The sequence below is a fragment of the Mustelus asterias genome, chromosome 22 (assembly GCF_964213995.1).
Source record: "Mustelus asterias chromosome 22, sMusAst1.hap1.1, whole genome shotgun sequence".
NCBI lineage: Eukaryota > Metazoa > Chordata > Chondrichthyes > Carcharhiniformes > Triakidae > Mustelus > Mustelus asterias.
Genome location: NC_135822.1, coordinates 69287141 through 69300109, shown reverse-complemented (window position 1 = coordinate 69300109; position 12969 = coordinate 69287141). Strand labels below are relative to the sequence as shown.

Genomic DNA, 12969 nt, shown 5'->3' with positions numbered 1-12969 from the left:
ACCTGTGCTTCGGGAATAATGTCTATTTCAATTCGCAGCCCAGCGGTCCGTGCAGTCCAGAGTGACAGACCTCTGTTGTCTGTTTAGCGGTCTGGTTCATAGAATCATAGAATCCCTACAATGCAGAAGGAGGCCATTCGGCCCATGGAGCCTGCACCGACCACAATCCCACCTATGTCCTATTCCCGTAAATCCATGTATTTGCCCCTAGCTAGTCCCCCTGACACGAAGGGACAATTTAGCATGGCCAATCCACCTAAACCCGCACATCTTTGGACTGTGGGAGGAAACTGGAGCACCCGGAGGAAACCCACGCAGACACGGGGAGAACGTACAAACTCCACACAGACAGTGACCCAAGCCGGGAATCGAACCCGGGTTCCTGGCGCTGTGAGGCAGCAGTGCTAACCACTGAAGCCATCCCACCCCGGCTTGGCGCATGGGACTGGGAGGTCATTGGTGATATTCAATCGGGCTTAAGTTACATGTGAATGATTGGCACCCAAGAGGGGCGGATAAAGGAAATTCCTGACTCTCCAGGTGTTTGACACGAACTGTCTCCCTCTCTTTGGGTGCGAACCCTTGTGTTGTTGGACAACGGGAGTTGGTGTGGAGGCTTCTGATTGTGTCTTGATATTGGTGTTCAGGAACAAAATAGGATTCAGAACGAAAATACTCCGTGTGCGGGAAAGTCTGAAGGAGAGAGAGAAAACAAATCCAAACGTTTAGCATCCGTGGAGACAATAAGAAGAGTTAAGCCAGCGTGTCTGCACCAGATCGTTTGGAGAGGTAGTGCAGAGTCGGAGGGCCAAATGGCCTCCCTCTGCGCCGGAACCGGCTCTCTCTCTCTCCCTATCTGACCTGCTGAGTAGTTTCCCCCTCAATTGCTTAGTTTCTGCTTTTGGGTGAAACGGGCGCGTCTGAGATTTTGACCGTGGGTGGTTGAGGGAGGGAACTGGAGTCCCAGTTTGTGAATCTGATAGTCTCCAGTTGGGCCCTTAACCGAAGTATCCTCCGGCTGGCCCCGGGGATGTATGAATGTATGTGTGTATGTGTGTGTGTGCCCTGTCTGTCCCGGAACGAACTTTGGAACTCGGGTGCGGCCGATCAATTCTGCTGTCTCCGAATGACTGTAGCTCGTCCTGTCCTGTTATCAGCTGCAGGAGACAGACTGTCCTGGGCCAATGAGTGGCGGAGGGGATGATTAATTACAGAAGAATTGTGTGTTTTCTGACATTCGCCCACCAGCCGATTAATTCAATGCAAACCTGACTGGTGCTGTCTAATATTCGCCCCGAAATTAAAAATAGATTTGACTCCCTCCCACCGTGAGGCAACAAGTGACCATGTCCACAGACCAGGCAGTTATTGAGTATGTAGCAGAAGAATGAACCAACTCTTTACACAAAACATCATGATAAATATTCTTTGGGAAACAATCGGACGCTGCACTGAGCGAGGTAACAACGATTCGCATTGATGTGTGTCGCCTTTCAAGTCCCAAGGCGATTTTTGTTAAATTACCAAATAAGATGGAAGGCAACAGAACGAGAGGAAAGCGAGCCGGGAGAGAGGGGACGGATAACACCCAAAGAGGCGCCTCTGTCCACCTGTAAAAAAAAATGAACTTTTATTTCAATCGGCGCTCGCTCTCTTGAGATCTAATCGCGTTGCCCGAGTTATCGGCGCAGGTCCCGGTGTGTGTGTGTCTGTGTGTGAGAGAGAAGGGTTAGTGTGGTGGGATCGATCAGACAGGACAGCTGTCCCCCATCTCTGCGCTTTCATTCACTCTCTCACCAGTGACTTGGAGAGCTCGATGAATCTGCAACTTCACTCACACTGCACACCTCTTTTGTCCACAGCGTCTATCTCCCTTCGTCAGACGGGAGTGAACTGGCAATGAACACACACTGTGGGCCCCGCCTTCGAAACCCTCTTCAACGCAACCTTCGCGCCAATCTGTCACATTTTAACTGTGGTGGCACTTACCCACTTCTTGACTCGCACCCCCGCACCCCCACCAGCCCTTTTTTAATTCTCAGGACTGAGAGCAGTCCGAGAGAGAGAGAGGGGGAAAAAAGTGTCTGAATTTCAAACGAAATCTCCAAGATCTCCTGTATCAAATGTGGTCGGAGATTTCACCAATTAACTGTTATTAATTCAGCAATTAATATTAAAGTATCTGGTTCCTTGTATCTCTCTCTGACCGTTTCCCGTTTGCAGAACCGCGGCTTGGGACCGGTTGCAGTCGCCGGCGAATCTATTCCGCTAACAATTCCGTCCAAAGTCGGGGGTGCGGGGGGGAGGGGGGGGGGGGGGATGAGGGAGGGACAGAGTTTGAAATAATCATTCCTCCACATTTCAATGTGTCACATCATCCCATTCTTATGAAACTCGCGTGAATGATGATCGGGATTATAACTAGCTCGACGCATCCCTCAGATCCGTCGATTAGTTAGTTCAGCGGAGAGTCCCTACAGTGTCCCCAACCCTGTTGTGAATAAACGTTTCTTTTGGAAACAGAATAATTAAAAGTTGAAAACACTATAAAGATGCACGGCAGCGAAAAGAAAAGAAAGGCATCTTTGAACAGGATGGCGAGAGTGGGGCCGAAATAACCAAGCGTTCAAAATGCTTGTCAAAATTATTTATTCCAACCTGAAATCAGAGGTGGGGAGGTTGTCCGCTTAACGCCCCCGTCCCCCCCTCACTCCCCCCATCGCTCCGCCGGAGGAAATTGGAAATTGCCCTTGTCCACACACACACACACATAACATACTTTCTGTCCCTTGGTTGGGGCAGGGGGCTGATGATCTACGCCACATGAAATAGGAAACAGTGAGGAATATCCTTGTAATCCCTGGTTGCTGTTTTGGTGAACGCGCCATACCTCACTCTTTCTCTCTCTCTCTCCACCCCCCCCCCCCCCCCCGCACTCTCTCTCTCTCCACCCCCCCCCCCCCCCCCCCGCACTCTCTCTCTCTCTCTGTTCCACTGCCTCCCCCCTCCCAATCAAGCCGGGGGACAGAAGAGGCAAATTGTTTACAAAGGGAAGCTGGCGAGGACTCCAGCTTCCAACCCTTCTTTCCAAAAGGGTAAAAGGCCGATTGACCTCCAGTGCCGTCCAGAGGCTTCCAATCCCACCCCCCCCCCTCCCGCCTCCTTCCCCACCCCACCCTACCCCATCCACTCAGCGAACACATTCCACAAAGGCCCCATACTCCCAAGTCACATTAAATACGCCAATCCCTCGACTGATCAATTTCTCATTCCATGACAAGAGGTAAACTATAAGCAATGTTGAATTTGGCTTTGGCCCACGCCTCCCCTCGCCCCCCCCCCCCCTCACCCCCACCCAACACACACACACCAAACAAACGGCAGCGCCTCGTTGACTTTGCTCGACCCATTCCGACGCTGCGAAGGTGAATTCTGAACCTGGTCTGTTCACACTCACCGGGGGTGGTGGTGGGGGGGGGGGGGGGGAGGGGAACCACGGGGTCTCAGAACGTTGAGGCAGCCCAAACTGGGGGGGCGGGGATTGCGCAGTGATCAGGGGGCTAAATTTGCTACGCATCCGCGGCTTCCTCCGTTTTATTAAACGGCGGGGGGGACCTTTAATCAACGGGCATACACGTATGACAGTGCTTAAATAACTCGCATGTACAGCACGGTGGTGATGTAACTCTTCCAAAGCAACTCGACGTAGAAACCCCGACAAAACCAAAGTTACTTGAGAATAAAAAGAGTCCATTTCGTTTACGCACTGTCCTATTTATAGGGAAATAATCGAATTCTACAAGATTATGAATACTTTAAAATATATTCCAGGCTAGCAATACTGAAAGATCTCATCCTGAAAATTTTACTTCCATTCACCACCCCCACCACGCCCCACATTAACACAGGTCCTTATAGATGAAAAATAAATCCCTTTCGATGATCGACATGCTGGATCGAAGGCGGCCAACCATTCGGGTGGTGGTGACACGTCCCTGTACCGACTGCAGTTGAGTAGAGAAACGTCACTGCGTGCAGGAACATGATCTGAAATCCATAAGTCGACAAATATTTCCCCCAGCTCCCCCCTTGTCCTTGGTGGAGGGCGGTGGTGCTTCGGATAGTGGGGTAGTGGCGGCGAGAGAGCTGGTGGGGGGGGGGGGGGGGGGAGGGAGGTGAGGGGGGGGGGGCAGTTATTGCCTCTGTGCGAATTAATAAAAGACTTATAACGGAGAGATATGGGGAAGAGGTGGTCACATATACCACCCAGGGGAAATCACAACCCCACGCCCCCCGATTGGAATCTATAACATTGACTCTGTTTTCTTTCTGAAATCTAACACATAGGTTTTGAACCATTCCAATTCCTCGGGTGTTGTTTAAACGTTGTAAATATATACATACATTTTTTGTTTTTTTTTAAAAAAGAGACATATTTGGTTGGGATTGTTTTTTTAACCGCTTATTTGCATTTCCTCGCCACGTCTAAGTGGTCCAACACTATTCCTGCGTGGGCTAAGGAGGTTAGACTGCAGAGGAGGCTGCTTTCCGTGATACATGACCGTAATTACTGAGCACCTTGTGTGCAGCTCTGGAGGTACAATTTGCAGTGAGTAGTTGACAGTCTCCATATTAACAAATTATAGATGGACGAAAGGGGTGGATGGGGGGAGGGGGAGAGCGCGATAATCATTGTGTTTTGAGTTGCAGAGGATATCCCCTCCATTTCCATCCTCCTCCCTCCCCACAACCCCCACCCCCGCCCCCCCCCCCCCCCCCCACCAAAATAGTTGGGCTAAAAATGAGAGGTGCCGAATGCCAAGTCCATCTTATACTGGTCGATCCACCGCATATTGACAGGGGCTGAGGTTGGAAGCTGGGTTCTGCATGGGCCCATAGCTGAAGGTGGACGAGTGATGCTTGGCTCGCAGTCTGAGGCTGGCCAAGCTGGTGTTGCAGTTGTCCCGGTACACGTACGGGCTGGAGCCAGTCCCGTAGGGGCACGGAGCGGCAGCCACCGCCGAGTTCAGCGAGGGGCTGCCCAGACTGCCGTTCAGGTTATTCAGGCTTGAGCCGGGCAGCGCCGAGGGCACCATAGTCATAGAGGGGAGCGTGCTGGTCGTCGAAAACATGCCTTGCGACGACAGGGTGTTGACATTCATTGAATTGAAGAAGGAGAAACTCTTCGCCGAGATAGGGTTGGCGGCGAGTCCTTTGGTGGCCCAGTTATTGTACGAATACCCCGAGTACACGTCCTCGTAGGGTTGCACCAGCCCATTGAAGGGCGCGCCAAAACCCCCTTTGCAGAGTTCCGCTTGCTGGTGGCGCTCCCGTTTCCTCCACTTGGCCCTGCGATTTTTGAACCACACCTGGAGCAAACCGGAAAGTGAAAGCGGTTTAATTCTCAGCTTTGACTTTCATGCAATTAAAATAAAGAGAACACTAAGCACTGCCCATCTGGAAAAACCAGACCGAAATTATTTTCTTTTAAAACAAAAAAAATCAGTTTCTGTTATGTTGGACACAGAACCGTCAAGTGGTGTATCTAATATTTTCTCACCTAAACCTGCGACACAGAAACACAAACAGGATCAAAAACCAAAAAAAAGTAAAAAGAAACGGAAGTCTGAGGTCACTTATCAACCGACTCAAGAATAGCTTCTTCCCTGCTGTCATCAGACTTTTCAATGGAGCGGCAGTACATTAAGCTGATCTTTCTCTGCACGCTGGCTATGACTGTAACAGCAAGAAGTCTCATAACACCAAGTTAAAGCCCGACAGGTTTATTTGGTAGCCACAAGCCACAAGCACAGTGCTCCGAAAGCTTGTGCTACCAAATAAACCTGTTGGACTTTAACCTGGTGTTGTGAGACTTCTTAGTGTGCTTACCCCAGTCCAACGCCGGATTCTCCACATTATGACTGTAACACCATGTTCTGCACCCTTTCCTTTCCTTCTCCCCTATATACTCTATGGACGGTATGTTTTGTCTGCGTAGCGAGCAAGAAACAATACATTTCACTGCATCCCAGTACGTGTAACAATAATAAATCAAATCAAATTTTGATTTGATTTATTACTGTCACATGTATTAACATACAGTGAAAAGTATTGTTTCTTGCGCGCTATACAGACAGGGCATACCGTTCATAGAGAAGGAAAGGAGAGAGAGCAGAATGTAGTGTTACAGTCATAGCTAGGGTGTAGAGAATTGAGTGTTACAACACAAACATATAATGGCCGAATAAAAATGCAGACATGTAAGGATCCCGTTTGCCTTTTCTCAACCTGTCCTGTGGTCACCTTCAGTGATTTGTGCAGCTAATTTGTGTCCCTCCTGCACTCAATTCCATCGATGTTGGGTGGACACGGCGCCCGATCCGCGCGGTGCTCATTTCACCCAAGACATTTCAAGCTTCGCTTACTCTAGGAACCAGTCTTGGCCGATTGAAAAGCCCGATTAAAACCCCAGGGAAGAGGGTTGAGACAAAAAAAAACTGGGTTCGGGGTCCGAGGAGAACCTCTGGTTCGAGGCGTTCAGAGCCACGGCTGCTTCTGTGTTTGAATCAACCCACACATCAGGAGAGTTAGAACTGAGTGGTTTAAAAAAAAATCCCGAGTTACCCACAACTGTTCGTTCCCGTCCCGTGTTTTGCAATCGATTGCAATCATTCCCCGACCGTTTCTCTTGTGCAAGAAATTCCTGTTCAAATGGTAAAAGCTTGTTTCTCAAAGTGTCGCCCTAACCAGTCACAAAAAGTTCAAAAGTCTCTGGATCTTGCTGTTCAGCGACATTTAAGGTCTTTAAAGTGGGATCAACATTGCAATCGCCGCCAATCAATACACGTGTTTTTTTTTGGTTTGGGAGGAAGGGGGGACTGGTGGATGTCTCACAATCAAAAGATAGGAATTGTACCCCGATCTTACCCTGATCCTCGCCTCGGTGAGATTTGTCCACACCGCTATCTCCTCCCGCGTGGACATATCCGGGTAGCGGTTCCTCTGGAAGGTCGCCTCTAGTTCCTGCAGCTGTTGGCTGGTGAAGTGAGTCCTCTGTCTCCGCTGTTTCTTTTTGACCGAACTGTCTTCGGAGCCCGAGTCGTCGGACTTGCATCGCCGGAGCTGCTCGCCCTCTCCTGCCGGGAGGGAGGGAGGGAGGGCACGGAGGGCGGGAGACACAACAATAATACACAAGATGAGAAAATGTCCTCCTCCCCTCGCTCCGCCAACAACGCCAGAGATTCCTCAGAACCACATCGACGGCCAGAAGTTTCAGTCACTGCATGTCCCCCCCGCCCCCCCCTCCCCCTCACCTCCTTCCCGATCCACCAGAACCTTGCAACTTTACCAAGACCGGCCGCGGTTTTGTCTATAAATTGCGAGTTTGTTAACCTCTGTTCCACGCTTCCAACACAACATCTACAAAGAAAGATTAATCGATCGAGCGCTAGACAATGCAACAATTGACGGTTCAAACTATCACCTTAGATTGTCAAAATAAACTGAACAGGCATCGCCAACGCTGCAGACATTTCCAACGTCGATTTGTTCAAATTTTTGGTGGAAAACTGAACAGTGATTCGATCCAGAAAAAAAAAATACATTTGTTTTTGCTTAAAACTCCGGCCGGCCTCCCAACCCTCTTATCGTTCCTGAAATAAAAATCAATTTTAACCCAAATCTTTGTGGGTCAAATCAACAGCATCGGGATTAGATGCGTCCCTCGTCCCCCACCCGGGTTTATTTCGATTTGGAGAAAAGTGTATTGTTGAGTTTTATTTCTCTTTTCCGGTGTACACGGTTGCACAATCCGGTACAGTAAACACGAGGGGAGGCAGAATACGGGCCCTGCTCTTGTTTCTGCCGAGCTCCCTTTACAATATCTCCAATTCCATTTGTTAATCCATATCATCAAATTTAAAATAGATATATATATTTAATCGTTCGTTTTCCAAAAGCGGATTCTCGCCGATGAGAATTGCTTCGCTTTTATCAGAGATAAGCCGGCGCTGGAGACGAGATCATTTGACTTGATCCAACTGTTTTACTTTGCACCCATATGGTATGTCCAAACTCTTTACAATTTGTGTTATTCAGATACTGCCAGTTTGGTCGTGTTTATATCTCTAAATGAACTGGTTCTAGAGATTGCCCTCCCTGCACCTAAACGGTGAATAAATAGCCTTTCTGAACTTGGCGACCTGGCTGCTTTCGAAGGCAGAACGCAAGTTGGCGATATTTTTTTAAGAGTTAAAGTTATTGAAGAGAATTATTGGGTTGGAAATATCGAGATGTTTCCCGAGGAGCGGGCGGACGGAGGGGTTTTTTTTTTGTGAAGTTGCAACGCTGTGTTTTGGCAGATTAAATGACGGGATTGTTGGGGATAACGAGCCCTGTTTTTAAAAAAAAATCTCTTCTCTGCACCCCTGGGTCGAGTTGAAAAAAAAATCTACTCTTCTCAACGTGCCTTGCGAAAAGTTATTTAGTGATCATGATTAATATTATCATCTGTGACCAGAGTAAGCCTGTCGTAGCCGTAACCGAATACATCATAGTCAGGAACGTTATCACTGTGATCGCGTTTGGCATGTTACAGCCAGAGTTCTAATTTATATATATATATATATATATATAGTGGAAATAATTCACAATGAACGCATAATAATCGAGAAACTGACCGGGTTCAGACAAATCCCTTCTCAATAGTTATTTCCAAGTTGTGTCAACTTGGTGAACGGTGCAATTAATTCGTTGGGATGTGAATACGTGTAAATAACATTCACTCCCATTTTGGGATTGAAACCCCAAATTAAATAAATCTAAAATAGCGAATTTGTTTCCCTCCCCCCCCCCCTTCATTGTACAATTATTTTCCACCCCTCATTAATTTAAAATACAAATTTCCAAACCAGTCAATTGGTTCAAATTGAAAGAGGGAGCAAGCCCAGTAAATAGATTGGGAAGGCGCAGCGCTTTAATCATTGTTGGTATCGCGGTGGGATTTGCAAGGTAGAGTTTGGCATTTTTTTTTGCCATAATCCAATGCCGCCGTGCAGAGACGGGGCCCAGCCAGCCGCAGCTCCAACCTTCCTTTGGTTGGCTTCGATCAAGTCTTACCTCCGCTCTCACTGTTGGGCGTCCCGGCTAAGTGTCTGATCCCGAAAGAACTATTATTCCCAGGCGCGGTTTGCAGGGATTTGAGAGAAGTCGCTGCCATGCTGATAGCCGACACCAGCCTGAACCAGGGGCAAGGTTTCCGATTAGAAAACAGTCTCCAAATGGTCCATGCAGATTTGCGTGGGGTTGTTTTTTTTTATATAAAAAAAGTATTTTTTTGTTTCTTATGCCTGGAACGATTTGCACCCCGGCTCTCCTTAATCCCAGCTGCTAATTCCGAAACTCCTCAGTCTTGTTTTTTGCCCCCCCACCCCCCTTGTCCGAATCGATGGGGCGGCTGTTTCCTATTGCTGTCCATTTGGACACACAGTAGTGGCTGTGGAATGAGGCACGTTGGATAAAGGGGGCGGGGGTGGGAGGGGAGGAGGAGGCAGAGGGTCCCGGCGGAGGAAATCCCACCTCCCTACCGTGCGGATTGGCCTCTCCGGCTGGCTGGTCACAGGACTGTAGGGGGGGTGGGGGTCGCAAACTTCGATTAGCCCCCTAACCTGCCAATAACAATTGAGGTGCAAACGAGGGAGGAGGGAGGGGAATGTCACTGAATAGCAGCTGTCCCAGTGACTCCAAGGCAGCGAGCTGAACATCCCTAAACGCTCACATCAGTGGCTCTCTCTCCCCAAAACAAATTTTAAAACCCTGAATGTCTCTCCCCGCCAACCCCCCCCCCCCCCCCCCCCCTCCTTACTGCAGACTCAGCCCCGGCTGCATATTGGCCATTTACTCTTGCTCTCGATTTTCTCGTTTCTCCACCGAGACAAATTCTGCAAGAAGCGGCGGCCATAAACAGGCAACACGGGCCCTGCCGTCAATTTAATGCCTTGGGCAACTCAATCATGAACTTTGGCGTTAGCAGCGTGCCTTGCCGCTGATTAAGTCGCACTGCTCCTCCGCGAGGGTCTTGCCGCTGAGAATTTGAATTGATTTGATTTATTATTGTAACATGTATGGGGATCGAACGGGGTATGGGACGAATAGGATCAAATATTATGGGGGCGGGGGAGCGGGTGGGAAGCCGGATTAGGCTATTGAGTTGGATGATCAGCCATGGTCGTGATGAATGGTGGAGCAGCCTCGAAGGGCCAAATGGCCTCCTCCTGCTCCTATCTTCTATGTTTTCTATGATACAATGAAAAGTATTGTTTCTTGCGCGCTATGCAGACAAAACGCACCGTTCATAGAGTACATGGGGCAGAAGGAGAGGAGAGGGCGCAGAATGTCGTGTTGCTGACGTTCCTGTTCTGCGGGTTAATGTGCGCACAAAATGAAGGCACTGCGGCCGCAAACTTTGGACACAGTCTCGCCCATCCCGGAGATTTTGTTTAAATGGGGCAAAGTTCAAATAAATTTGCTTGGATTAAGACGGCCTGCTGTGAGTTTGTACAGTGAAACCGTGCCCCTTTCCTATCAGAGCCAGGTTGCGCCCTGCACTCTCAAACACACAAAGGATACCAGGAATTAGAGAGAGAGAGAGAGATAGGCTCTCCTGACGAAGCTGATGTGCAGTTGTCAACAACGTCCAGCTGCTGGAACATGTATTCTCCGGGCCGGCCGGAGAGTTGCTGGGAACGGTGATGTCATGCCCCTGAGCTTTCGGAATGAGTGAAGAATACAATCTGTTCGGTTGAGCCACGCCACAGTTGTTCAGAAGGAATTTCCCGGTGGCGTGGTCAGGTTGCCAAGTCCAGAGTGAGGAAGACCTCTCCCAGCTCTGGTTCAAGAGGGCGGTGGCTGGGAGATAGGGCTGAAAACAGACGAGGAGAGCTGTTTTCCAGGAGGGTGTGGGTCACACCACGTTTACTGGGTAGGCCATTCCTGAATGAGGCAGAGGTGGGCATCCCACTCCACCTTGGTTGTTAGGGCGCCACACTGTGCCCTCTGGTGCCGTGACCCACAGAGGCGCTTCAACTGTGTCCCCCTACCGCCGAGGAGTCAAAATGTGCCAAAGTTCAAGGGTGGATTGAGGTAGCGCGAGGAAAAGCAGTTGACAAGGATTGTGGCAAGAAGGTGGCTGCATGTGGGCCTAGCACAAGGAGACTTCCATGTGCCACATGTTGGTAAGGCATTCAGTATAAAGCCGGTACCAAGAATGGGTTCATCTCTAGACAGAAAGGAAACATTAAGCTTTCCACCCCTTCCCTGAATAACAACTGATCTTCCCCATTCATCGTGTGAAAGGCTTTTGGTTGCTTGGGCCAAGTGAGGAAATGCTTCATTCCAGCCCAAGGCCGGGAGGCCAATCGGCCCATCATTGCAATCCAATTCGTCCCAATCCCTTTTCCACATCAGAACTAGGAGCAGAAGTAGGCAATTCAGCCCTTCGAATCTGCTCCGCCATTCGATCAGATCATGTCTGATCTCTCCCTGGGCTCAAATCCGCCGCTCTACGCGCTCCCCATATCCCTTTAACCCCATTTTAAAAATCAGCAATATATCTATCTCCTTCATGAAACCATTCAACGATTCAGACTCCACCGCGCTGTGGGGCAGCGAATTCCACAAATTCACCACTTTCCTTCTCATCTCAGTTTTAAATCTATTGTCTCTCAACCTATACCTGTGACCTCTTGTTCGAGATTGCCCCACAGGCAATCGTTTACTTTGTCAATCCCTTTTAGTATTTTATATACCTCAATCAGATCCCTTCTCATCCTTCTAAACTCCCAGCGAGTATAAACCTGGACTGTTTAATCTCTCCTCATACCACAACCCTTTCATCCCCAGGATCACTCTGGTGAACCTCCTCTGAACTGCCTCCAATGCCACCACATTCTCCCTCAAGATATGCTGCTTAGGTGCAGAGGGCATGCTAAATTCTCCCTCAGTGTACTCAAACAAGCGCCTGAGTGTGGCGACTGGGGGATTTTCACAGTAACTTCATTGCAGTGTTAATGTAACCCTACTTGTGACACTAATAAAAAAATAAGGAGACCAAAACTGGACACAATATTCCAGATGTGGTCTCACCAACACCTTATACAATTACAACAACACTTCTCTACTTTTATACTCCATTCCTTTTGCAATAGATGCCAACATTCCATTTGCCTTTTTTTATTACATGCTATACCTGCATACCGATGAGGTATTACCCGATGGCTCTTGTTTCAATTTCTCTTGTTACTTATTTACGTATTTTCCGTTGGCAACATCATCTAAAAATGCAAAAACCTGGGGTCAGGGACCCAGTTCCACCTCATCACCACCTCACTCATCCATTCTATTGGTCCTTAAATTGTCAAACTGCTGGTCTGAAATCCAGTCCTTTTGCAATAAATGCGAATGTTCCTGTTTCGGGTCTGCATTCGTTTTTTTTTTAAAAACCACCACTGTTTAATCTGCTTCCATCGCCCTTTCAGGCCCCGTGTTCCAAAGCATTACATCTGAGAGTTCAGAGAAAATCCAATCTCCCGCCTCAAATTCCTTCGTCAATGATGTTGCATTTGTGTCCTCCAGTTATCGACCATCCTCTCGGAAGGACCAATTCCACCTGATTTACTCCATCAAACCCCCTTCAAGATTGTGGACGCCGGACGTCTTCGCTCTTACAGAGTAATCCCCAGTTTCTCTACTCTCTCCACATAACTGCTATCATTCTGAAAAGTCTGGACGTGCCGAGAAATAGAGATCTTTTGAATGTTTCTTTTTTTCACACCAGCAGTCGGATGTGCATCTTGATTTCTCGCACACTTGTGCTTTATTCTGGAATCCACACGGGGAGGGGATTGTCGACTGTAGGGTGGGGCAGCAAGAATGTTCAGAAGAGATTTCTCACTGGGGTCCCATTGCCCTCGT

General features: G+C 48.7%; 1 protein-coding gene across 13 annotated transcripts in view; it reads right to left on the bottom strand.

Annotated features, from left to right (window-relative positions):
• Window positions 1-3753: 3753 nt before the first annotated feature.
• Window positions 3754-12969, bottom strand: part of LOC144510163 (pituitary homeobox 3-like) — a 46653-nt gene continuing 37437 nt past the window's right edge. For 6 of the 13 annotated variants that reach the window (XM_078239579.1, XM_078239582.1, XM_078239581.1 and 3 more), the window contains exons 3-4: window positions 6928-7136; window positions 3754-5369 (exon numbers count right to left, since the gene is read on the bottom strand). In XM_078239579.1, coding sequence (XP_078095705.1) covers window positions 4830-5369; window positions 6928-7136 — 749 coding nt within the window. In that variant the 3' untranslated portion in view covers window positions 3754-4829. Of the gene's footprint in view, window positions 5370-6927; window positions 7137-9117; window positions 9621-12969 lie in introns of those variants that run through there. The other 7 variants (XM_078239588.1, XM_078239584.1, XM_078239589.1 and 4 more) reach the window with 3 other exon arrangements.